The sequence below is a fragment of the Neovison vison genome, chromosome 12 (assembly GCF_020171115.1).
Source record: "Neovison vison isolate M4711 chromosome 12, ASM_NN_V1, whole genome shotgun sequence".
NCBI lineage: Eukaryota > Metazoa > Chordata > Mammalia > Carnivora > Mustelidae > Neogale > Neogale vison.
Genome location: NC_058102.1, coordinates 96,619,926 through 96,641,796, shown reverse-complemented (window position 1 = coordinate 96,641,796; position 21,871 = coordinate 96,619,926). Strand labels below are relative to the sequence as shown.

At 47.8% G+C, this 21,871-nt stretch overlaps 1 protein-coding gene across 5 annotated transcripts in view; it reads left to right on the top strand.

Moving 5' to 3' along the window:
• Nucleotides 1-21,871, top strand: part of DGKA (diacylglycerol kinase alpha) — a 22,060-nt gene extending 189 nt beyond the window's left edge. For 2 of the 5 annotated variants that reach the window (XM_044228934.1, XM_044228936.1), the window contains exons 2-24: nucleotides 5,344-5,488; nucleotides 5,928-6,001; nucleotides 6,548-6,677; nucleotides 6,925-6,999; nucleotides 7,440-7,489; nucleotides 7,850-7,924; nucleotides 8,100-8,219; nucleotides 8,333-8,447; nucleotides 9,075-9,163; nucleotides 9,293-9,412; nucleotides 9,609-9,707; nucleotides 9,925-10,008; nucleotides 10,225-10,298; nucleotides 10,456-10,530; nucleotides 10,943-11,028; nucleotides 11,120-11,209; nucleotides 19,490-19,650; nucleotides 19,899-19,963; nucleotides 20,204-20,294; nucleotides 20,576-20,774; nucleotides 20,880-21,000; nucleotides 21,195-21,255; nucleotides 21,527-21,871. In XM_044228934.1, coding sequence (XP_044084869.1) covers nucleotides 5,425-5,488; nucleotides 5,928-6,001; nucleotides 6,548-6,677; nucleotides 6,925-6,999; nucleotides 7,440-7,489; nucleotides 7,850-7,924; nucleotides 8,100-8,219; nucleotides 8,333-8,447; nucleotides 9,075-9,163; nucleotides 9,293-9,412; nucleotides 9,609-9,707; nucleotides 9,925-10,008; nucleotides 10,225-10,298; nucleotides 10,456-10,530; nucleotides 10,943-11,028; nucleotides 11,120-11,209; nucleotides 19,490-19,650; nucleotides 19,899-19,963; nucleotides 20,204-20,294; nucleotides 20,576-20,774; nucleotides 20,880-21,000; nucleotides 21,195-21,255; nucleotides 21,527-21,610 — 2,202 coding nt within the window. In that variant the 5' untranslated portion in view covers nucleotides 5,344-5,424 and the 3' untranslated portion in view covers nucleotides 21,611-21,871. Of the gene's footprint in view, nucleotides 1-742; nucleotides 825-4,708; nucleotides 4,955-5,343; nucleotides 5,489-5,927; nucleotides 6,002-6,547; nucleotides 6,678-6,924; nucleotides 7,000-7,439; nucleotides 7,490-7,849; nucleotides 7,925-8,099; nucleotides 8,220-8,332; nucleotides 8,448-9,074; nucleotides 9,164-9,292; nucleotides 9,413-9,608; nucleotides 9,708-9,924; nucleotides 10,009-10,224; nucleotides 10,299-10,455; nucleotides 10,531-10,942; nucleotides 11,029-11,119; nucleotides 11,210-19,489; nucleotides 19,651-19,898; nucleotides 19,964-20,203; nucleotides 20,295-20,575; nucleotides 20,775-20,879; nucleotides 21,001-21,194; nucleotides 21,256-21,526 lie in introns of those variants that run through there. The other 3 variants (XM_044228938.1, XM_044228933.1, XM_044228937.1) reach the window with 3 other exon arrangements.

Below are 21,871 nucleotides of genomic sequence, written 5' to 3'. Positions count from 1 at the left end.
GGAGGGTTAGAGCATGGAGAAAGAGTGAACACCGACCTGAGTGCTCCTCGCACCTGAACAACCCAAGAATTAAGGGAAGGCCCTGAGTCTTGAGAGAAGGAGGTATACTTATATTGGGGAAAACAAGTCTGAGCCCTCTGGTGTTTGGGTTTTAGAGGGGTGAAAAACCTAGAGGCAAAGGTGGGCCTCAAACAGTGTTAAACACTGCGGAGCCCATGGGAGGAGGGAGGCATTTGTATCTCACGATGCAGTGTCTGGGACTCTGGGCTTGCTGCTGTGGAATCTTCTGAGTATGAATTCTTTCAGTGGTGGATGGAAAGGAGTTGGGGAGGGAAATCCCTGGATGGCGGCAATTAGGAGAGGGTCAGACGTTGCCTGGGTGGGCCCCTGCCAAGCTGTGCCATCAGCGGCCCTGCCTTCTATCATGACCTTCCAGGGCTGGGATGAAGGGAGAGGCTATGGGTTGATTAGAAAGACTGGAAGATGGATAGAAACCGAGCTGTCCCGAGGCGGGAAGAAGATGAGAAGCGCAGGATGTGGAGAAAGAGGCACAGGCCAGAGCTCTGGAGATACTGGGGGTGAGGGGGCGGCTCAAGCTTGGTGAACTGGAAACAGGGGCCTCTCCAGACCGGAGTTCCCGTAGTCGGGGGCGCGGACACTGGGCGCAGGCGGCCAGGCCGGGGCGGGGGGCGGGCAGCTGTGTCGTCAGGAACGGGGCGGCCTCGCGGCGGCCGCGCCTGCCTGGTCGGTCCCCTCCAACCCCGCTCGGGCTCCAGCTCCCGCGCCGGCGCTTCAGCTCCCACCGCGCGCCCTCCGCAGGCAAGGTAGAGACCCCGCGAGACCCCCCGAGCCTCCCACCCTCCCCACCCCCCCGGAGCCGGAGGGGGCGGGGGCCGCGGGAGGGGCCGCCGCCGGGCTGGGGTAGGGCTGCAGGGCCGAGGAGGAAGCCCCACAGCTGGAGCCGGTAGCTAGAAGGGTTTGCGCCAGGACGCGGAGGGCAGCTGGAGAGCTGGGCCAGAGCTCCGTAGGCAGCGTCTCCCCCAGACCTTCCCCTCCATCCCCCCTGTCACTCGGAGGGATGGTGAAGCTTGGCTCCTAGGGGCCCGAGTCAAGCGAAGTCCGTTTTGGAACCTACACAGCACTGCGGGCGGTGCACAGGGGTTCTTCTTTGGCCTCCTGGTGCCCAACTTCCCACCCCTACCCTTTCCACACCTGTCACCGGAAAGTTTCTGAAACTACCTGGGTCTGAATCCCACTTTTCACCTCTAAATGGGGGAAGTGAGCTTTACTGAGGAAGAAATGTGACTACTACTGGGCATCTCTTCAGCCTCATTACTATGAGCCCACATCCCCCAACCATGCCAACATCGTAACTTCCTCCTGTACTACATACACACACACTCTCTCTCTCTCTCTCTCTCTCTCTCACACACACACACATACCCTTAATCAGGCAACATTACCATCTGCAGTGTTTGTGGAGGCTTAATGAATTTTGAGACTTCAAGGCTAATTATTCCCTTGCCAGGGCCACTGACAAGTAATAGGGATGGGCAAGAAAGAATAGACCCTCCCTCGGTCCTGGGAAAGAGGAGGAGGATGCAGGCCCTGTTGTGGTTAAGAGATTCAGAAGTCCAGGTAATCAGGCCTGGACCTGCCTCTTGGGATTCTTGCTGGGTCATCCTGAATGTTCTGGGGGCATAGCTGATTCTTGAGTAATGATGAATTTATATGATTTGGAATGGGAGTGACAGATATTGAAGTGAAAAAGGAAACTTTAAATAATGGTACTGGCCTTGGAAATCATATTTATCTCTTGGTTACGAGCAATTTTGGTATTTACTGTTTAAAGTAAGATCTAGAAAGTAGAGGCGCTACAATTTAATGGAATGGACAAAGGACAGGATGTCTGGAATTTGGGTATGATCCTGAGATTGTGGCTCTCTGTCTGGGCCTCAGTTTCCTCCTCTGGAAAGTGTGAGAGTTGGTACCTCCCAGCTCTGAGGATGTTCCAGGAGTCTCTGCCTCCAAGTCAGCTTCTTACTTTCTCACCTCAGGTTGGTAGGGGTGGGCAGGGAAGCCAGAGGAGGGAAAGGAAGGGTGAGTCACAGATAGCTGGCAGGCGGGCAGCAGACCTCACCCGCCCAACCCTGGCATTCGCCTGGACTAGCCCAGGTTATAGCCTCAGGGCTGGGATGGAGCAGGGAGGACAAAATTGGACTTGTTACGGTTTGTTAGGGTCCAGGATCCTAACAGTTTATATGCCTTTCAGCAACACGGGCAGCAAAACTTTTGGTGAGACAACTCAGGAGGACAACTGAAAAGATACCAGGAGCCCTTTGTCTGAGGTCCCAGCCCAGAGGTGTCCTTGGACCTTGACAGTCTAGCTTCTAGCTACCTCCTCACCTCCCAAAGGCAGAGTGCAGGATCTCAATACTCCATGTCTATGCCTAAGATGACACAATGGGGCAAAGGGTATGACTGGGCTTCCCTGCTCTTGAGAGCCCCTTGAACTGTTGACTTCCTGGCACCATTTTTCCTAATGTCCAGATGTGTTTCTCCATGTACAACCTTTGTGTAACAACAACAACAACAACAAAAGTAAGAGCTAACATTTACTGAATTCTTTCTTTGTGCCATACAACTGCTTCCTCTGTGCCTTACAATAGCTAAGTTTATTGCATGTATTATCTTACCTAATCTCCATGCTGTGACTGATTTCTCCAGGTACACATTTTACCAATGAGGAAACAGATTCAGGAAGATGAAATAACTCACCCAAGAGCCAGGATTCTAATCCACGCCTGTCTAGTTCAAAAGTCCATTCCCTTAAATTCTACTATAAATTACATGCAAGATCTGGGGAACTAGGAGGGGTCAATGTGAAAAGAGAGATGTGTCTTCTCTCTTGTTCATCGTCCCTCTTTTGCTCTCTCCTTGTCACTTTCTCTCTCAGATTTCATTTCCTAGAAACTTGGAGCCATCTAAGAATCCCCAGGGGTGATCAGAGAGACTAATTAAGTCAGAGGCCCAATTAGCCCTAAGACTATTATGCATTCATTAGATCTGTTGGCAGTAGAAGTTGGATTATAGTGATTGAAAAGAGCCAGATGGATGGAGTCCTTTCTCCAGAATATCAGTGTCCTAGAATCCCCTTTTTAGTGTTCCCAGAGAGCCCGCAGAGGAGGAATGATATACTACATAGATGTGGACAGCAGAGATGTCCCAAGTGCAGAGGCTGCAAAGAAGATTCTTGCACCATCAGAAAGGAAATTCTTGTAGGCCCTAACTGCCTCCTTGAGCCTTACCCAACAAACCCTAAATAAATGGGCAAAAGAGAGGCAGAAGCCCCAGATGGAATGCCACAATAAGTGCTTTTAAGCAAAATTCATTCATTCAACAAATATCTATTTAGCACCTCCTATATGTGTTACAAATTATTTCCTCTTCCTGTCAGGATGGATACTCTGGCATCCCATTTAAGCATATTTGACTAATATTTAATGGCTCCCTAACTTTGCACAATGATTTGTATAAACAATATGGAGGACCTATACCACGTTGGGCACAGGCTTAGGAATTGGGGATATAGTGGGAACAATACTGACAATTCCTGCCCTCATCGAACTTAGCTTTTGGTAGGAGAAGACAAACAGTAAACAAAGAAACAAATAAATTAGCAAGGTAATTTCCACTCGTGGTAAGTTCTATGAAGGAAACAAAGGAGACTGCTGTGCAAAAGATGGGGGGGTGCTTTGGGAGGGAACAGTCAAAGAAGGTCTCTTGAAGGAGCTGACACTTCAGCTGAGGCAAGAAAGCAGCTCTGCCAAGAGTGGGGAAGGGTGTTCTAGGCAGAGAGAACAGTAAGTCTCATGGCCCTAAGCAGGGGAGAACTTGGCTTGAGGAACAGAAAGGAGGGCAGTGAGAACAGAAAGCAGTGTGTGGAGGGGAGAGTGGAACAAGAGGAGGACAGAGACAGGCAGGGGCCCCATGACATGGTTCTTGGGGTAGAGCTTTGACTCCCACTTATCACCTGCCGTGGGAAGTCCCAACCTCTTCAAACTCCAGTTTCTTCCCGTGAAGAAGGGCTCTACCAGGAATTTCTTATCTCATAAGATCTAATTGTAATTGTTAGTACAATAATAAGTACCATTTCTTGTAGGCCTTCTGTATGCAGGTGTCATACTGGGTACTTTTTGTACGTTATTTGCCTTAATCTTCACAGCAGTGGCAGATAGGAATCATTCTTCCCATTTTACAGATGTCATGTGTCCCAGTCACACAGCGGTATCAGAGTTAAGAACAGAACCCAGATATGACTAACTAGTTCTGCTGGACTCCTAAACACTGCTGTACTACGCAGTGTGAGATATTACTGCTATTGCTGTTACTGAATCTTCCAGTCGAGTTGACCTCTGAGACTTGGCCCCAGGGCCATTGGGCACCGTGATCCACGTGATGGCTCCTCCTTGCTCCCTGGGTCTCCTAGCTGCAAGTTAGGACTCCTTGAACACTGCTAACTAGCAGGGTGCAAGGAAAACCCCGCGTCTGAGATTCCCGCGCTCAGCTCACCCTCCTACTAGTGGGAAGCGAGGCAGATGCTCAGAGCCTTCTTCCCCCACCTCCTCCCAATCTCCGCGCGTCTGGGTCCCCGCCCTTCCCCAGTGGAGCTCTGAAGGGCGCTGGCGAGGCGGGACCGGGGCCAGGGACCTGGCCAGAGCTGGTTCTGTGTCGCGCGTCAGAAGCGCGCTGGAGGTCGTTGAGAGGCGTGGGTGGTTCGGGAAGTGGGTGGCTGAACCGGGCTGGGGACCGAGGCTGGAGGCGGAGCAAGATGGGATCGTGGCCGGGGAGGCGTGCCACAGAAGCAGTGAGAACCACCCGATGGGCCGAAGGACCAGCACTGCGGGATCTGAGAGGGGAGAGATCGCAGAGACTGAGGGTGGCAGGAGAAAAGGTAGAAACGGGGGAGGGACACACACACCCACAGAAACACATATAGACTGGTAAAACCAGGTGGGGGGAGGGTGAAGAGAAGGGGATGGGGAGAGTCAGAAACGAATCACGACAGATTAGGGGAGAAATCAGAGAGATGGAGAAGGATCCAGAAATGGAGGGGAGAGAGTCAGAGATGAGTCAGAGAAACAGACACAGAGGACAGACTCGGTTAGGGAGAGACAGACATAGGGGAGAGGTACAAGGGGAAAGGAAGTGACTTGGGAGGGACTTAGAGACAAGGAAAGAACAGAAATAATAGTGGGAGTGAAGAATTAATGGAGCAGACAGAAGCAAAGTCAGGCAGACAGATGGCTCTTCCTGCCACATACTCTTCCCATCTCCCTCCAGACCTACACTCGGAAGCGCAGGTTCAGACGCGAGAAGTACTATCAAGCTGCCTTTTTGGTCTTCCTTAAGAAAAAAAGAAAAATGGCCAAGGAGAAGGGCCTAATCAGCCCCAATGATTTTGCCCAGCTGCAGAAGTACATGGAATGTGAGTCTTCCTCTCTGTCCTGAAGTTTGGGAAAAATTATCCCAGACAATCCCTACTCCTCATCCCCCCTTCCCCTAGTTTCCCCAGTGGTCTTAAGCCGGTTGGCTCCTGACATAATGCCAGGGAATATGGCTGGGAAACAGAGGAGAGGGAGATGGGGCGATGTCTGTGGTCTCAGCTTTCCACCCACCTTCTCTGAATCTCAAATGCCTGCTCCAAGTTTCAGAGAAGAGATGTAAACAGAAGTACCACTCTGGAGCATTTGAAATGTTAGTCTTTCGATATTTCTCTCTGCATTTCTGTGTTTCTTCCTGGAATTTCTTCTTTCTTCATTTGACTAGAATCTTTTTTCCTGCTGGATGTCTGGGTGGGACTCCGTCAGAGGGCAGGAAGAGCCAAACCAGACTAATGCTCTTCCCTCATCCTCTTCATACCCCAGACTCCACCAACAAGGTCAGCGATGTCCTAAAGCTCTTTGAAGATGGTGACATGGCTGAATATCTCCAAGGAGATGTGAGTGGCAACTGGGAAATCCTCTCCTTGCCCAGCTCCTCCCATCTTTGATTTTGCTACTCCACGGGGATCCCCAACTTCCAGGGATTATTCTGGGCCCTCCCCTTTCTGTTCTCCCTCTAGATACCCCAGTGTTCATTGTTACCACAGCTATTGCTATAGGAGAAAGCAAGAGATTCTTATTCTTTTTTTTTTTAAGATTTTATTTATTTATTTGACAGACAGAGATCACAAGTAGGCAGAGAGGCAGGCAGAGAGAGAGGGAGGAAAGCAGGCTCCCCGCTGAGCAGAGAGCCCAATATGGGGCTCGATCCCAGGATCCTGAGATCATGACCTGAGCCGAAGGCAGAGGCTTAACCCACTGAGCCACCCAGATGCCCCAAAGCAAGAGATTCTAATTGAAGACTCAGCCTTGAGAAGAAACCATATCTGCCCTGGATACTTCTTAGCCCTACACTTGTCTCTGTCCTTGCTACTCCTAGTTCTTCAGTCCCTGCCTCCCATCCTGCACACTCCCTAGGGTAATGCTTACCCTTCTCATCATAGGCCATTGGGTACGAGGGATTCCAGCAATTTTTGAAAATCTATCTGGAAGCAGATAACGTTCCCAATCACCTAAGCCTGGCACTGTTTCAGTCCTTCAAGATGAGTCACTTAGAAGACACTGTGAAAAATGGTATGGTCATGAAGGTGGGACTGGGCTGGACTTCCAGAAGAAAAATCAAACTAGTATGGGTTTTGGGGTGAGAGTTGAATTGAATTACATTTTGGAGACTGGGTTGGGGAAGAGAGGTGAAGGATGGCCATTCTGGTCTAGGAGGTGGAGGGAGGAAAGTTAAAGGGAAGAGTTGGAACAAAGGAAAAGAGAAGAGCCAGAGTGGAGAGACCCCTAACCTCAGATCTACTGTCCTTTCTGTAACCAGATGTGGTGTATCTCAGTGATGTCTCCTGCTACTTTTCCCTTCTGGAGGGTGGCCGGCCAGAAGACAAGCTAGAATGTGAGTTGCCGTCCTAGACTGGGAGAAGGAAAGAAAAGAGAGTAGAGGGGAGGGGGTATTTCCCAGCCTTCCTTCCCTCATTTTTTCAGGAATCCTAAAAGCTGACAGGGCCAGACAAAGGTGGGGCCAGAGTATGGGCTCATTTCCTCTGTTTCCCTAGACTTCTTATCCCTAATGCCACGCCAGTTCCCATGTCCTGTATGTTTTTGTGTGGGTGGCCTGGGTTTTTCTGGGGTTGTGGGAGGTGTGTTCTGTCTCCCCTATTAGATTCACCAGGCCTGTTTCCCCTCCCTTTTTGTCTCCTCTCTCAGTCCCAGTGCCAGGCTCTGGGCTCTTCATCTAAAAGATGTCTCCCACTTCTTTATTTCCCCTGTATTCTGTTATGAATTTGGGGGCTATTCCTCACAAACTGACCCTGGCCCCCCTAAAACACCCCACAGTCACCTTCAAGCTGTACGACACGGACAGAAATGGGATCCTGGACAGCTCAGTGAGTTGGGGGACCTGTATGCTGGCCAAGGGAGTATGTGTCCATTTGTCTGTGCCCTCCTGTCCCAACTCTTCCAGGATCTTAAGAAGCAGAGGAAGCTAGAGGGAGAAGCCGAGTCCTCCAGGACTAAGTTTGGGAGTGGGTCCCCAGATCCTGGCTCCTTAAAGAGGAGGCTAGAGACATGAATTGGGGGCTGCCTTGCAAACATACCAACACACATACACACTCATTTACTTGGCAGAGATACTTGAGAATGAGAGGTGGCTCTTGGGTGGCCCAGGAACCCCGATTTCTAGAGAAGAGTTTGAATGGTGGTAGTGAGGTGGGATATGGCTGTGGCTCTTACCTCTTGGCCCCCAGGAAGTGGACAGAATCATCATACAGATGATGCGAGTGGCTGAATACCTGGATTGGGATGTGTCTGAGCTGAGGCCGGTAAGGCAGTTTTTCCTTCATGTCCCTCCTTGTGCCTTCTCTCTAGTGAATCCTGCATCTATCGATGCCATTTCTGACAGGCGGCTGGGTTCCCTTGGTGAGGATGGCTGGGCTGGATGTCCTAGGGGGCAGAGGTGTCAGACCACACCAAAAGTCCCCTCCATTCCCGGCTCAGATTCTTCAGGAGATGATGAAAGAGATCGACTATGATGGCAGCGGCTCTGTCTCCCTGGCCGAGTGGCTCCGGGCAGGGGCCACCACCGTGCCATTGCTAGTGCTGCTGGGGTTGGAGATGGTAAGTAGGAGAGACTTGTGGAGACCGGTAAGATAGCTGCCTTGGGTTGTGTGTGCCAAGGGCTGGCGCTCTAAGGGCTCAGGCTCTCCCTAGCATCTACTTTGTCCTCCCAGACGCTGAAGGACAATGGACAGCACCTGTGGAGACCTAAGAGGTTCCCCCGACCAGTCTACTGCAACCTGTGCGAGTCAAGCATTGGTCTTGGCAAACAGGGACTGAGCTGTAACCGTGAGTGATGGAGCTGGGGGGTGTGGGGGCAGAAGGACAGCCCAGCTACCTGCAGGAGCATGCTGCTTTGACCTTCGAGAGATCTGGCTTCAAGTCCTGGGCTCTGCCATTGGCTAGTTAAGTGGGAAAGCCATACAACTTTCTCTTCCTTCCCTTCAATACAGTTGACACGTAATGTTACATTAGTTTCAGGTGTACAGCATAGCCACAGAACATCTTTAAGCCTCAATTTAAAATAAGGTTTCCTTGAATGAAAATGAGGTAACTGTGAGCACTGAATAAGTGGATGCAAGAAAAGTACTTCACATGGGGCATGTTCATACTGTTAAGTCTGCAATAAAAATTAGCTATTATTACTGTTATTGCTGTTGTTAAATCTAGGCCTCCCTTGCATCTTCCAACTGAGTTCCTGGCATTTAGAAGGAGTGGGAGTAGGCATGGGGTAGCCATTGCTCTTTCACGGGGAAGAGTGAGCAAAAGGCACAGGTCTTGGAGGTGAGCCCCCACACTGTCACAGCAAGGGCTTATATGTCTTGTTTAAGTGAATAATCCCGCCTTACACCCAGGTAAGGAAGAGATGGGGGAGGGGCTGTAACTAAGTCTCTGACCCTTTTCCTTCTCGCCCAGTCTGTAAGTACGTCGTTCATGACCAGTGTGCCATGAAGGCCTTGCCTTGTGAAGTCAGCACCTATGCCAAGTCTCGGAAGGACATTGGTGTGAGTGATCCCATGCCCACCCCAATACCAGCCGCACCCTGGCCCTGCCCTTAGCCAGTTGCTGCCCTCAGCCCTTCCCCTAGTCTCTGCTCGGACCCTCTCAGACAAGGGATTGTCTTTCTCCCCAAGGTCCAGTCACACGTGTGGGTGAGAGGAGGCTGTGAGTCTGGCCGATGTGACCGCTGTCAGAAGAAGATCCGCATTTACCACAGTCTGGTTGGACTGCATTGTGTGTGGTGCCACCTAGAGGTCAGTTTGGGAGCATTCCAGCCTCTGCCTTGGGGCTCCTCCCTAATCTACCCTCTGTGCTGGTCTCCCTGACAGCAGCTCCCTCATAGCCACAGTTGCCCTTGCTCCCAAGGACTCTCTTTCCAGTACCAGACCCTCAGAGTTGAGAGGTGACAGGTTCCCTTCATGATGTCTGCATGCCCACCTTGTCTTTCAGATTCATGATGACTGCCTGCAAGCCATGGGTCATGAGTGTGACTGTGGTCTGCTCCGGGATCACATCCTGCCTCCATCTTCCATCTATCCCAGTGTCCTGGTAAGACCCTTAGGCAGTGGCTAGGAGGGGACAGGAGGAGTGCATCCCTGATTTAAACACACTTACACACACACACACACACACGCACGCACGCACACGCATGTCATGCCCTTTATAGCAGAGAGTCTATACTTTCAGGATTCGAGTCAGACCCTTATTTGTTTAGGGATTCACATACAATCCAATTTTCTTTCCCTTTGGTTCTCTCCCTTTCTAGGCCTCTGGACAGGAGCGTAAAACTAGCAAAACAAGCCAGAAGACCATGGATGACTTACATTTGAGCACCTTTGAGGCTCTGCGGGTACATGAAGGGGGTGGGTTTTTCTTGGCTGGAGCCCTCATAGGAGAGAATGAAGTGGGAAAGGTGGGGAATGGCACTTGTTCTCTACAAGACTCACAAGCATCTCTGGAGACAGGCTAGCCTTCTGCCACGGTCTCTGGGGCCCACCTTAACTCTGAGAAAATCCTGTTTTCCTTATCCTTGTTTTGTTTTGTTTTGTTTTTTCCCCAAATGCAGATTGACCCTGTTTCTAACACCCACCCGCTTCTGGTCTTTGTCAACCCTAAGAGTGGCGGGAAGCAGGGGGAGAGGTGAGAAGAGACATACTGGGTCTTCTAAGATAGAGAAGGAGGACCATAGAGGTTGGGAATCTGTGTGTATGGAGGAGGCACCTTGAGAAGGACATGAAGAGGGTGGAGTACAGACTGTCCATCCCTTACCATAAACTCTCCTTTTTCCCTCATACAGGGTGCTTTGGAAATTCCAGTATCTACTCAATCCTCGACAGGTATTCAATCTCCTAAAGGACGGTCCTGAGCCAGGGTGAGTATAGGTTGGGGACTGTATTGTAGTGTTTGTATGTGTCTGACTGTGTATGTTGGAGGAGAGCAGAAAAGAACACATGTCGGGAGAACAGGGCTAGGGAACCCCAAGAAAGCAGAATCCAGAATGCTGCTTTTACTAGTGTCACTAGGTATCCCCATACCCCTGAGTTCTCTGGTTCAACTTTGTTCTGCTCTCAAAACATGAAAATACCAGTTTCTCCCTAACCACTGATGAGTAGCTATAATTTTCCCAATTGTATTTTTTTCTCTGACCTTAACAGAAACAAGTCTTTTGACAGAGGGAAAGGGGGCCCTAAAGAATAAGAAATAAGGAGTAATCTGCCTGTCCAGGAGTTGGTAGAGTCAATCCTATTGTCCTTCCTCATCTTCCCTCTTGCCTTTTATCTCAGGCTCAGATTCTTCAGGGATGTCCCTGGTTGCCGGATTTTGGTGTGTGGTGGAGATGGCACAGTAGGCTGGATTCTAGAGACCATAGGTCAGTACAGGGAGGGGCTCTGGGAAGGGCACTGGGGCACTGGCCTTCTAGAGCTAACTCCCTTCATCCATCCCCTGACCTGCTTTCCTAGACAAAGCCAACATGCCTGTTGTGCCTCCTGTTGCTGTGTTGCCCCTGGGCACTGGAAATGATCTGGCTCGTTGCCTAAGATGGGGAGGAGGTAAGTGGTTAGAAATTGTTTTCCTGGGAGAGGGAGGGAGTTGAGTAGGAAAGGAAAGGCACATAGAGAAGGTGTCTAGGCATTGTTATAGAAAAGAGGGTTGGGGAAAAAGAGGGACACAGTTGGGTGGTTACCAAAGTAGATTGTCCCCAAGGAAGAAAGCTTGGGATGAAGCAAAGACCACAGTCTGAACCTAGAAGGGTCACGGTGACAGTCCTCTTCCCCATATACCTAAAAATATCTTTCTGTTTCTCCCAACCAATTCTTAGGGCTCAGGGAATTCAGAAATACAGAGGACAATGTGGGAATAAGAAAGGTTGTAAAAGAGCTAAAGCAGATGTTCAGTGATGGAGCTAGCAGGGATCTTGGCCGTGATTCATTCAGCCACTCAGCCAGTTAATCAGGGGTCATTCATTCATTTATAATAATTTCTTCCTAAGTCAATTCCAACAGTTTCTTTTTTTTATTTTTTTAAGATTTTTATTTATTTATTTTGAGAGAGAGAGAGACAAAGTGAGAGAGAGCATGAGAGGGGAGGTCAGAGGGTGAAGCAGACTCCCCATGGAGCTGGGAGCCCAATGTGGGACTTGATCCCAGGACTCTGGGACCATGACCCGAGCCGAAGGCAGTTGCTCAACCAACTGAGCCACCCAGGTGCCCCAATTCCAACAGTTTCTTAAATATACTCTGGTCTCCCTTCAGAAAGAAAGAGTTCAAAGGTCTTAGTAGATAAATAGGTCAGGGTGGAGCAGGTTGAGTCCGAGTTGTCTTTTTTTGAGGCTGTTGGACTCAGAGTCCAGCTCGGAGATCTTGCAGAAGTTTATAGAATAGGGGTCTGCTAAGGAAATTGAAAAGCACTTTAGATAGAAGTTGTGTAAGGCCAAATGAGCCACCAAACAGCATGGTAGTGCATGCATTCAGGAGTGTGAGCCATTGGTTATGAGTGGGACATGCAGTACAAGGTGGGAATTGGGGGAGGAAGGACTGAGTTGAACTGAGTCCATATTACGGAGGGTCATGAATGCTGTGCTGAGGAGTTTTGTACTTTATTCTGACAGAGATTGAAAGCAGAGAGCCCACAGAAATGATTTGTATTGTTTTGCATTGTTTGCTTGCAGTGTTTTGAATTTTTTAAATCTTGCCTATTTCTAAGAAGTGGGTTACATATTTTAGTTCACCACAATCTCTTCAGCTCTCTGCTAGTCACTCATTCACTTCACCTTTCTAGCTGCTGAGGCATTTGAATGTGCAAACCCTGAACCATACGGAACTCTTGAACTTATGAAAAATGTAACTCAAAGAAAAAATAGGCATATATATGCCTATTTGCATATACTTACATATATAAGTTATGTCCTCTATATATACATATGTAAAAAAAGCTGTTGTGTATATAAAGTATTATTCCAGAATGTAGAAATATCTTTGAGTACATATTATTATAATCTAAATCTCATATTAGGGGCACTGGGTGGTTCAGTTGGTTAAGCATCTATCTTTGGCTGAGGTCATAATCCTAGGGTCCTGAGATGAAACACTAAGTCAGGCTCCCTGTTCAGCAGGGAGTCTGCTTCTCCCTCTCCCTCTCCCCCTATGCCCTGCTTGTGCTCGCTCTCTCACTCATTCTCTTTCTCAAATAAATAAATAAAATCATAAAAAAAAATGTATATAAGCATAGAACCATTTTTTTACCAGTTTTTTTTTTAAAGATTTTATTTATTTATTTGAGAGAGAGAGACAGTGAGAGAGAGCACGAGCGAGGAGAAGGTCAGAGAGCGAAGCAGACTCCCCATGGAGCTGGGAGCCTGATGCGGGACTCGATCCCGGGACTCCAGGATCACGCCCTGAGCCGAAGGCAGTCGTCCCACCAACTGAGCCACCCAGGCGTTCCTGTTTTTTTTTTTTAGATTGATTTATCTGAGAGAGAGAGAGTGGACAGGAAGAGGGACAGAGGAAGAGGGAGAGAGAGGGGGAGAGAAACAGACTCCCTGCTGAGCCCAGAGCCTGGGAGCCCCTCTTAGGGTTCAATCCCATTACCTAAGATCATGACCTGAGCCAAAATCAAGAGTCAGACACTTAACAGACTGAGCCACTCAGATGCCCCTGGCCAGTTTTTGAATCTTCATCATTTAACTTTGTGTTGACTTAAAATACTAGACACTTTGAAATTATGTATTTTGGATCTTTACTGTGTGTTCTGCAAATGAGACTGTCATAGTAGTTTCTGCCAACTCAGCCTAAATCATGAAATAATGATATAAATACAACACTAAATTTGTTTTTGAAAATTTGTGTTGATACTGAAAAAAATCACAAGATTTGCAGAAGAAGAGATGAAAGGAGTACCACAATGGGAGCTCTGTGGAGGGTGGATTGGAGGAAGGAGACAGGATAAAAAATTACCTGTATTGCAATAGTCTGGTCCAAAGACACTGAACCCCCAAGCAAAGACAACAGCAGTGCAGTTCATGACACTTGGTAACCAATGGGCTGTGGAGGATGAGAGGACAAGTCTAGGACATTTTCTGATTTGTGGAATGAGCATATGGGATGCCACTTAAGATAGAGCATACGGGAGGAGAACAGTTTAAGGAAGATCGATTCCATTTTGCACATGTTAGGTGGGATGTCAGTGGAGCACCCGGAAGGAAATGTGTGCTGAGTAGTTACAAATAGGTATTAGAAAGATACATGTTTGAGAGTCATCTGCTCCTAGGAGATAATTGACATCCTGAGAGTAAATGGGTTACCTCAGGGAAAGAAGAGAAGAGGGACAAGGATGCAATATCTGATTTGAATACCCTATTTAACCGTTGAGCAGAGGAAAATCCATTATTAAGGATGTCTGTGTTAATGTACTATTGTTACTATTAGAAATCAATATAAACAGTGGCTTAAAACAATACAAATTTACTATCTTACAGTTCTGGAGGTCAGACATCCCAAATAGGTCCCACTGTGCTAGAATTAAGGTGTTAGCAGGGCTGTGGGTTTTTTTGTTTTTTTTTTTTTTTTAAAGATTTTATTTATTTACTTGACAGACGGAGATCACAAGCAGGCAGAGAGGCAGGCAGAGAGAGGGAGAGGAGGAAGCAGGCTTCCCACCAAGCAGAGAGCCCGATGCGGGGCTTGATCCCAGGGCCCCGGGATCGTGACCTGAGCTGAAGGCAGAGGCTTTAACCCACTGAGCCACCCAGGCACCCCAGGGCTGTGTTTTTTCTAGAGGCTATAGGAGAGAATTCTTTGCCTTGCCTTTTCCAGTTTCTAGAACCTGCCTGTATTCCTGGGCTCATGGCTTTGCTTCCAACCCGCAGCGTTATCACTCCAACCTCTGTTGCCATTGTCACATTGCTTTCCATCCAATTATTTCTTACCTTCGTCTTTCACTTATAAATAAGGACCCCTGTGATTATATTGGACCTGCCCAGATAATCCAGGATAATCTCCCCACTTAAAAATCCTTAATGCCGGGGTGCCTGGGTGGCTCAGTGGTTTAAGCCTCTGCCTTTGGCTCAGGTCATGATCTCAGGGTCCTGAGATCAAGCCCTGCATCAACCCCTGCATAGGGCTCTCTGCTTAGCAGGGAGTCTGCTTCTGCCTCTCTCTGCCTGCCTCTGCCTACTTGTGATATCTGTCATATAAGTAAATGAAATATTTTTTTTTTTTAAAGTCCTTAATGCCTAGAGTAGGGGCAGCTGGCTGACTCAGTCAGTAGAGAATGGACTCTTGATCTCCAGGTCATAGAGTTCAAGCCCCATGTTGGGTGTAGAGCTTACTTTAAAAAAAAATCCTTGGGGACGCCTGGGTGGCTCAGTGGGTTAGGCCACTGCCTTCGGCTCAGGTCATGATCTCAGGGTCCTGGGATCGAGTCCCGCATCGGGCTCTCTGCTCAGCAGGGAGCCTGCTTCCTCCTCTCTCTCTCTCTGCCTGCTTCTCTGCCTACTTGTGATCTCTCTCTGTCAAATAAATAAATAAAATCTTAAAAAAAAAAAAATCCTTGGGACGCCTGGGTGGCTCAGTAGGTTAAAGCCTCTGCTTTTGGCTCAGATCATGGTCCAGCGTCCAAGGAGCCCCACATTGGGCTCTCTGCTGAGTGGGGAGCCTGCTTCCCCCTCTTTCTCTGCCAGCCTCTCTGCCTACTTGTGATCTCTGTCTGTCAAATAAATAAATAAAATCTTTTTTAAAAATCCTTAGTTTAATCACATTATCAAAGTCTCTTTTGCCATGAAAGGTGACATATTCACTGACTCTGGAGATAAGAATGTAGACCTCTTTGGGGCACCTGGCTGGCTCAGTCGGTAGAGCATGCAACTCTTGATCTTGGGGTTGTAGTTCTAAGCCCCACACTGAGTGTAGAAATTACTTAAAAATAAAATCTTTTTTTAAAAAAAAGAACTCAGGGGCGCCTGGCTGGCTCAGTCAGTTGAATGTCTCTGACTCTTGGTTTTGGCTCAGGTCATGATCTCTAGGTCAGAAGATCTTAGGCTGGGCTCCTGGCTGAGCAGGGAGTCTGCTTCCCCTCTCCCTCTGCCCCTTCCCCGTACTCACGCACAAAGGTGAATGTGTGTGTGCTCCTTCTCTCTGAAATAATTTTTTTTTAAAAAGGCTGGAGACATCTTTAAGGGATCACTATTCTGCCTGCCAAAGACACTAAGAAGGAATAGTCAGAGAGGGTCCTCTGTAGCTTAGAGAAAGGTATTTTAGAGGCCAAATGAGTTTCATGAGTTAAAAAAGAACTGAAGATATACTGTTGGTTTTGGCAGGAATTATTGGCAATCTTTGCCAGAAGAGTTTCAGCAGGGTGGCATGGCAAAAGGCAAATTATATTGGGTTGAACCATCAGTGGAATATGAGAAAGTAGAGACTTACTTTTTTTAATCTTTTTTTTTCCTGATTACTAAAATAATCCATGCTTGTGGTAAAAAATAATTCAAACATTTCAGATATAAATGCCAAAAAAATTCCCTGTGATCTACTCCCTTAAGTTTTGGAATCTATTCCTCCATGTTTTTCTTTCTAGATACATACTAATATGTACTTAAACAATGAGATAATTCTATTGATTTTCTTCTTCTTTTTTTTTAAACTAAACATTGTGGTTATCATTATATTTCAGTACAGTCAGATTTACCTCACTCTTTTTACTACTGAGTAGTATTCCATTGTGTGACTATGTCATAATTTATTTAACCAGTCCCCTATTGATAGACATTTGGGTAGTGGCCAGTTTTTTATTACCAGCCATGCTGCAGTGAACACCTTGCACATCTATCTCTGCACACAGATGTGAGAATTTCTCTAAGTGATATTTCTAGAATTGCTGGCTCAAAGAGTGTGTACATTTTACATTTGGCTAGTTATTTCCTTTTTAAAAGTTTTACAAATGGGGCGCCTGGGTGGCTCAGTGGGTTAAGCCTCTGCCTTCGGCTCAGGTCATGATCTCAGGGTCCTGGGATCCAGCCCTGCATCAGGCTCTCTGCTTAGCAGGGAGCCTGCTTCCCTCTCCCCCTCTGCCTGCCTCTCTGCCTGCTTGTGATCTCTTTCTCTCTGTCAAATAAATAAATAACACCTTTTTAAAAAAGGTTTTACAAATAAGAAATAAGTAAAAGTTACACAAATAATATATCAGTACATTTTCACTGTAAAAGACTTTAACAAAGTAAAGTATGTAAGTGTTCACATATAGATCTCCTCCCTCTACTCCCTACCAATCCCATGTCCTTCCCCCAAAATAACCACTCTGTCCTATTTGTATTCATTTTCCAGTTTTTATATGTACACACACACACACACACACACACACCTTTTAAGCAAACATAAATGGGAACATACTACAGAGATTGTTCTGGGACTTTTTTTTTTAAGATTTTATTTATTTATTTGACACAGAGAGATCATAAGTAGTCAGAGAGGCAGGCAGAGAGAGAGGGGGAAGCAGGCTCCCCACTGAGCAGAGAGCCCAATGCGGGGCTTGATCCCAGGACCCTGAGATCACAACCTGAGCCGAAGGCAGAGGCTTAAACCATTGAGCCACCCAGGCGCCCCTGGGACTTCTTTTTTCATTGAATAATATGTCCTGGAGATCTTTCCGTGTTAGTACATATAGATTACATTGTAAATTCAACAGTTGTATGTTATTTCTTGGCATGGATTTGCCATAATTTATATAACCTTCCCCTGCTAAAGGGCATTTAGACTGTTTCCAATTTTTTGTTGTTTTAGAGAGTACCTCAGCAAACATCCTTGTACACACATAGCCTGGTACAGGGCTCCATCCCAGGACCCTGGGATCATGACCTGAGCCAAAGGCAGACGCTAAATGACTGACCCACCCAAGTGCCCCAATAATGACCAGCTTTAATCTGCATATTAGTCATTTGTATTTCTTTTTCTGTGATTGGCTTATTTGTGTTACTTGCCCGTTTTCTACTGACTTTCTAGATTTAGTGATTTATAAGCATTTTTCAGATGTTGGTGAAGTTAGCCTGTTATATGTGCTAGAGATAGTTTTTCCAATTTGTATTTTTTTAGGTGTGTGTTTATTTAACCATACAGAAGTTTTAAATTCTAAAGATTTATTTATTTATTTATTGGGGCACCTGGGTGGCTCAGTCGTTCAGCGTCTGCCTTCGGCTCAGGTTGTAATCCCAGGATCCTGGGATCAAGCCCTACATGGGGCTCCCTGCTCAGTGGGGAGTCTGCTTCTCCCTTTCCCACTTCCTCTGCTTGTGTTCCCTCTTTCACTGTCTCTTTTCCTGTGTCAGATAAGTAAATAAAATCTTTATTAGAAGAAGGTTTATTTATTTGAGAGAGACTGAGTGAGTGCACGTGCATTGGGGGCGGAGAGGCAGAGGGAGAGGAAAGAATCCCAAGCAGACTCCCCACTAAGCATGAAACCTGATGTGGGGCTCGACCCCACAACCCTGAGATCATGACCCTAGCCAAAACAAAGAGTCCGATGCTCAACGGACTGGGGCACCCAGGAGCCACAGGAAGTTTTAAATTTTAATATAATTGTATTTACCAGGGACACCTGGGTGGCTCAGTCACTCTGCCTTCAGCTCAGGTCATGATCCCAGAGTCCTGGGATTGAGCCCCACACAGGGCTTCTTGCTCCGTGGGGAGCCTGCTTCTCCCTTTGTCTGCCACTCCCCCTGCTTGTACTCTGTCTCTCTCTGATGCATAAATAAATAAAATCTTTTTTTTAAATTGTATTTATCAGTCTTTTCCTTTTTTGGCTCCCAGTTTTGTATTATGCTCTAGAACAGCCTTTTCCACTTACAGATTTCAAAAACATGCACTCATGCTTTCTGCTAGTCCAAATTCTGCTTCATTTTTTGCATTTAAATTCTTTGGCTCATCTTGAATTTATTTTGGTAGAAGGAGTGACTTCTACATCCACCACCCTTTATTGAATAATCTGTCTTTGAAGTGCCATCATATACTAAATTCCCATGTATATTTGAGGCTATTTGTAGGCACTCTGTTCCTTACTACTGAACTTTTTATTCTATTCATTGTGCCAGTGTCACAGTGTTTTGATTCCACTGCTGCCTGCTGCATTCTCTCTGGTAGAATAGGGAAAGAAAGTGTGTGTGAGAGAGAGAAAGGGAGAGAGATTCCTTATTAATCACTCATCTTTTTCAGCATTTTGTATTTTCCAGGCTGTTATCTCTAATCTTTTAGATGAACTTGGGTTTTATTGTTAGATGCATACACACACATTGGAAACTTGGACTCTCTATGACAGTGTGGGGAAAAGGGTCCGCTAGGGCTGACCTTAAGATTGCTCCATGGGAGGGGCGCCCGGCAGGTTCAGTCAGTAGAGCATGCAACTCTTGGTCTCAGGGTTGTGAGTTTGAACCCCACGTTGGACATAACGCTTACACTTAAAAAGAGAGAGAGAGCGAGCTATGGGACTTAGGACAAAGCACCCTACCCTTTCTTTCTTTTTTTAAAGACTTTGTTCATTTGTCAGAGAGAGAGAGAGAGAGAGCACAAGCAGGGGAAGCTCCAGGCTCCCCATCGAGCAAGGAGCCTGATGTGGCACTTGATCCCAGGACCCGGGATCATGACCTCAGCCGAAGGCAGATGCTTAACCAACTGAGACACAGAGATGTCACGGAGGTGTCCCATACCCTACTGTTTCACTGGCCTAGGAGGGTCTGGTCTGCAGAATCAGGGCAGAGGATCACTAGGAATCTATGGGGTTGGGAGCTGAGAAAAGGGCCCTCTGAGACCCCTGGTTCAGTTCTAATCTGTCTTCTCCCCCATCCTTAGGATATGAGGGACAGAATTTGGGGAAGATCCTCAAGGATTTAGAGATGAGTAAGGTGGTACATATGGATCGATGGTCCGTGGAGGTGATACCTCAACAAACTGAAGAAAAGAGTGACCCAGTCCCCTTTCAAATCATCAATAACTACTTCTCCATTGGTGTGGTCAGTGAAGTGGGGTATGGGGGCCAGGGAGGAAATATGGGTTAAGCAGCAAGAAGCTAGAGCTGGTTAGAAAGAGGAGGTAGAGGTTAAGGGAGCTGTGACACAGGGAAATGGTGGGTGGGGTACAGTGGTGAGAGTAGCTAGAAAAGACCATGGGACATACTGCTACCGAATGGGGGAGTTAACGAGAGTGCTCTGTGCTGAGAGAGGAGGCAGGCCTCTGATCCTACATGCCCTGAACTCCCCAGGATGCCTCTATTGCTCACCGATTCCACATCATGCGAGAGAAATATCCTGAGAAGTTCAACAGCAGGTGAGGGAAAGGAGGGTGGGGGTGGACGTACACAGTGGCAGGGACCAGGCTGTGGCCAAGTTTGACTCAGAGCACTTACATGGCCCGTGGCACCTCTGAGAAGCCCCTTAGCCAAAGCCATCCTCTCCCCTAAGGACCGGAGTCAGGAGGTTGATGTCCTTCCCTGTCACTTAGCTTTCCTCTGCCAGCACTGTGTAACTTGTCCCCTTCCTCTTGGGCCTTATATTGGCACTGACACAGAATGAAGAACAAGCTATGGTACTTTGAATTTGCCACTTCTGAATCCATCTTCTCAACATGCAAAAAGCTGGAAGAGTCTTTGACAGTCGAGGTGGGTATGATGAGACCCAACCCTACATGCTTCTCACTTATTTATTTTAGTCTCTCCCTCCACAGGTGCCCTCAGAAACTTCCCCTATTCTTAAACCTATTACTTCAACCTCCCAGCTCTCCAATCCGAATGTCCCAGGTTTTCAATACACTGGTCCCTATTTCCTGCCATCCTTTGCAAACCCCCAATTCCTGGCCTTCCCAGTTTGTCATCTGGTGGGGGGAGGAGTGGTGTCCATGATGATGCCAGGAGGGAAGGACTTATGCTCTCCTCTTTCTCAGATCTGTGGGAAACCACTGGATCTGAGCAGCCTGTCACTAGAAGGAATCGCTGTGCTGAACATCCCTAGCATGCATGGTGGTTCCAACCTCTGGGGTGACACCAAGAGACCTCCTGGAGATACCCATGGGATCAACCAGGCCTTAGGCACTACAGCTAAAGTCATCACTGACCCGGATATCCTGAAAACCTGTGTACCAGGTGAGCAGCCTTGGGAGCTGAGTGGGCAGGACTAAGGGGAAGGTGTGGCTCCCTTTGGAGGCACGCTGCTCCTACAAAACCCATCTCCTCACTTCTGACCCACAGACCTAAGCGACAAGCGGCTGGAAGTAGTAGGGCTGGAGGGCGCAATTGAGATGGGCCAGATTTATACCAAGCTCAAGAATGCTGGACATCGGCTAGCCAAGTGCTCTGAAATCACCTTCCAGTAAGGAAAACTCTGGCCAGGGGCTCTGAGGGAAGGAGGAGGGCCAGGAGAGCAGAAGGGTCATGGGGATAGTACGGAGGAGCTGTACTAGGAGATCTTCCTCAGTAACAAAGAGTCTCTCAACCAAGCTAAGAAACAGTTTTGGTATTCAGTTGGTAAAGAAATCTCTACCAATCTTCCTTGGCTTCCCACAGCACCACAAAAACCCTCCCCATGCAAATCGATGGAGAACCCTGGATGCAGACACCCTGTACGGTGAGTATTGACTTCGCCTGCCCAAAACTGAACCCTCAAGCTTCATGGATCCTAAACCTGCATTCCACAGCTTCCTTACTCCATCCCATCTCAAGTTCCCCTGTGCATCTTTCTTCCCAAATCACGGTTTCTTAGCCCCTGGCCTTCCTGCCATGGCCTCTCTAGGACCCTGGTAAGTCCCCTACACCCCACAGATTTACCCTCAAATCTCTACTGCTCCAGTCCTAAGGGAACCAGGTCCTGCCTCTGAACTTGACCCCTTCCCTTCCAGATCAAGATCACCCACAAGAACCAGATGCCCATGCTTGTGGGCCCACCCCCTCGCTCCTCCAATTTCTTTGGCTTCTTATGCTGAGGGGGACACCTCAGCCTCCAAGCCAGCCTTGAACCCACCTCTTCGTTCCTGGACTCTACTCCTAGGCTCTGTACATTGCTGCCACGCCCTCCTGCCAGCTCAGGGGAGTCTTCCTCCACCCTCACGGTATTTATTATCCTTGCACCACCTCTACTATTCCCCACGCACACATACACGCATGCGCGTGTGTGTACACACACACACACACACACACACACACACTGAAAGTGCCTCATCTGAATAAAATGACTTTTTTCCCCA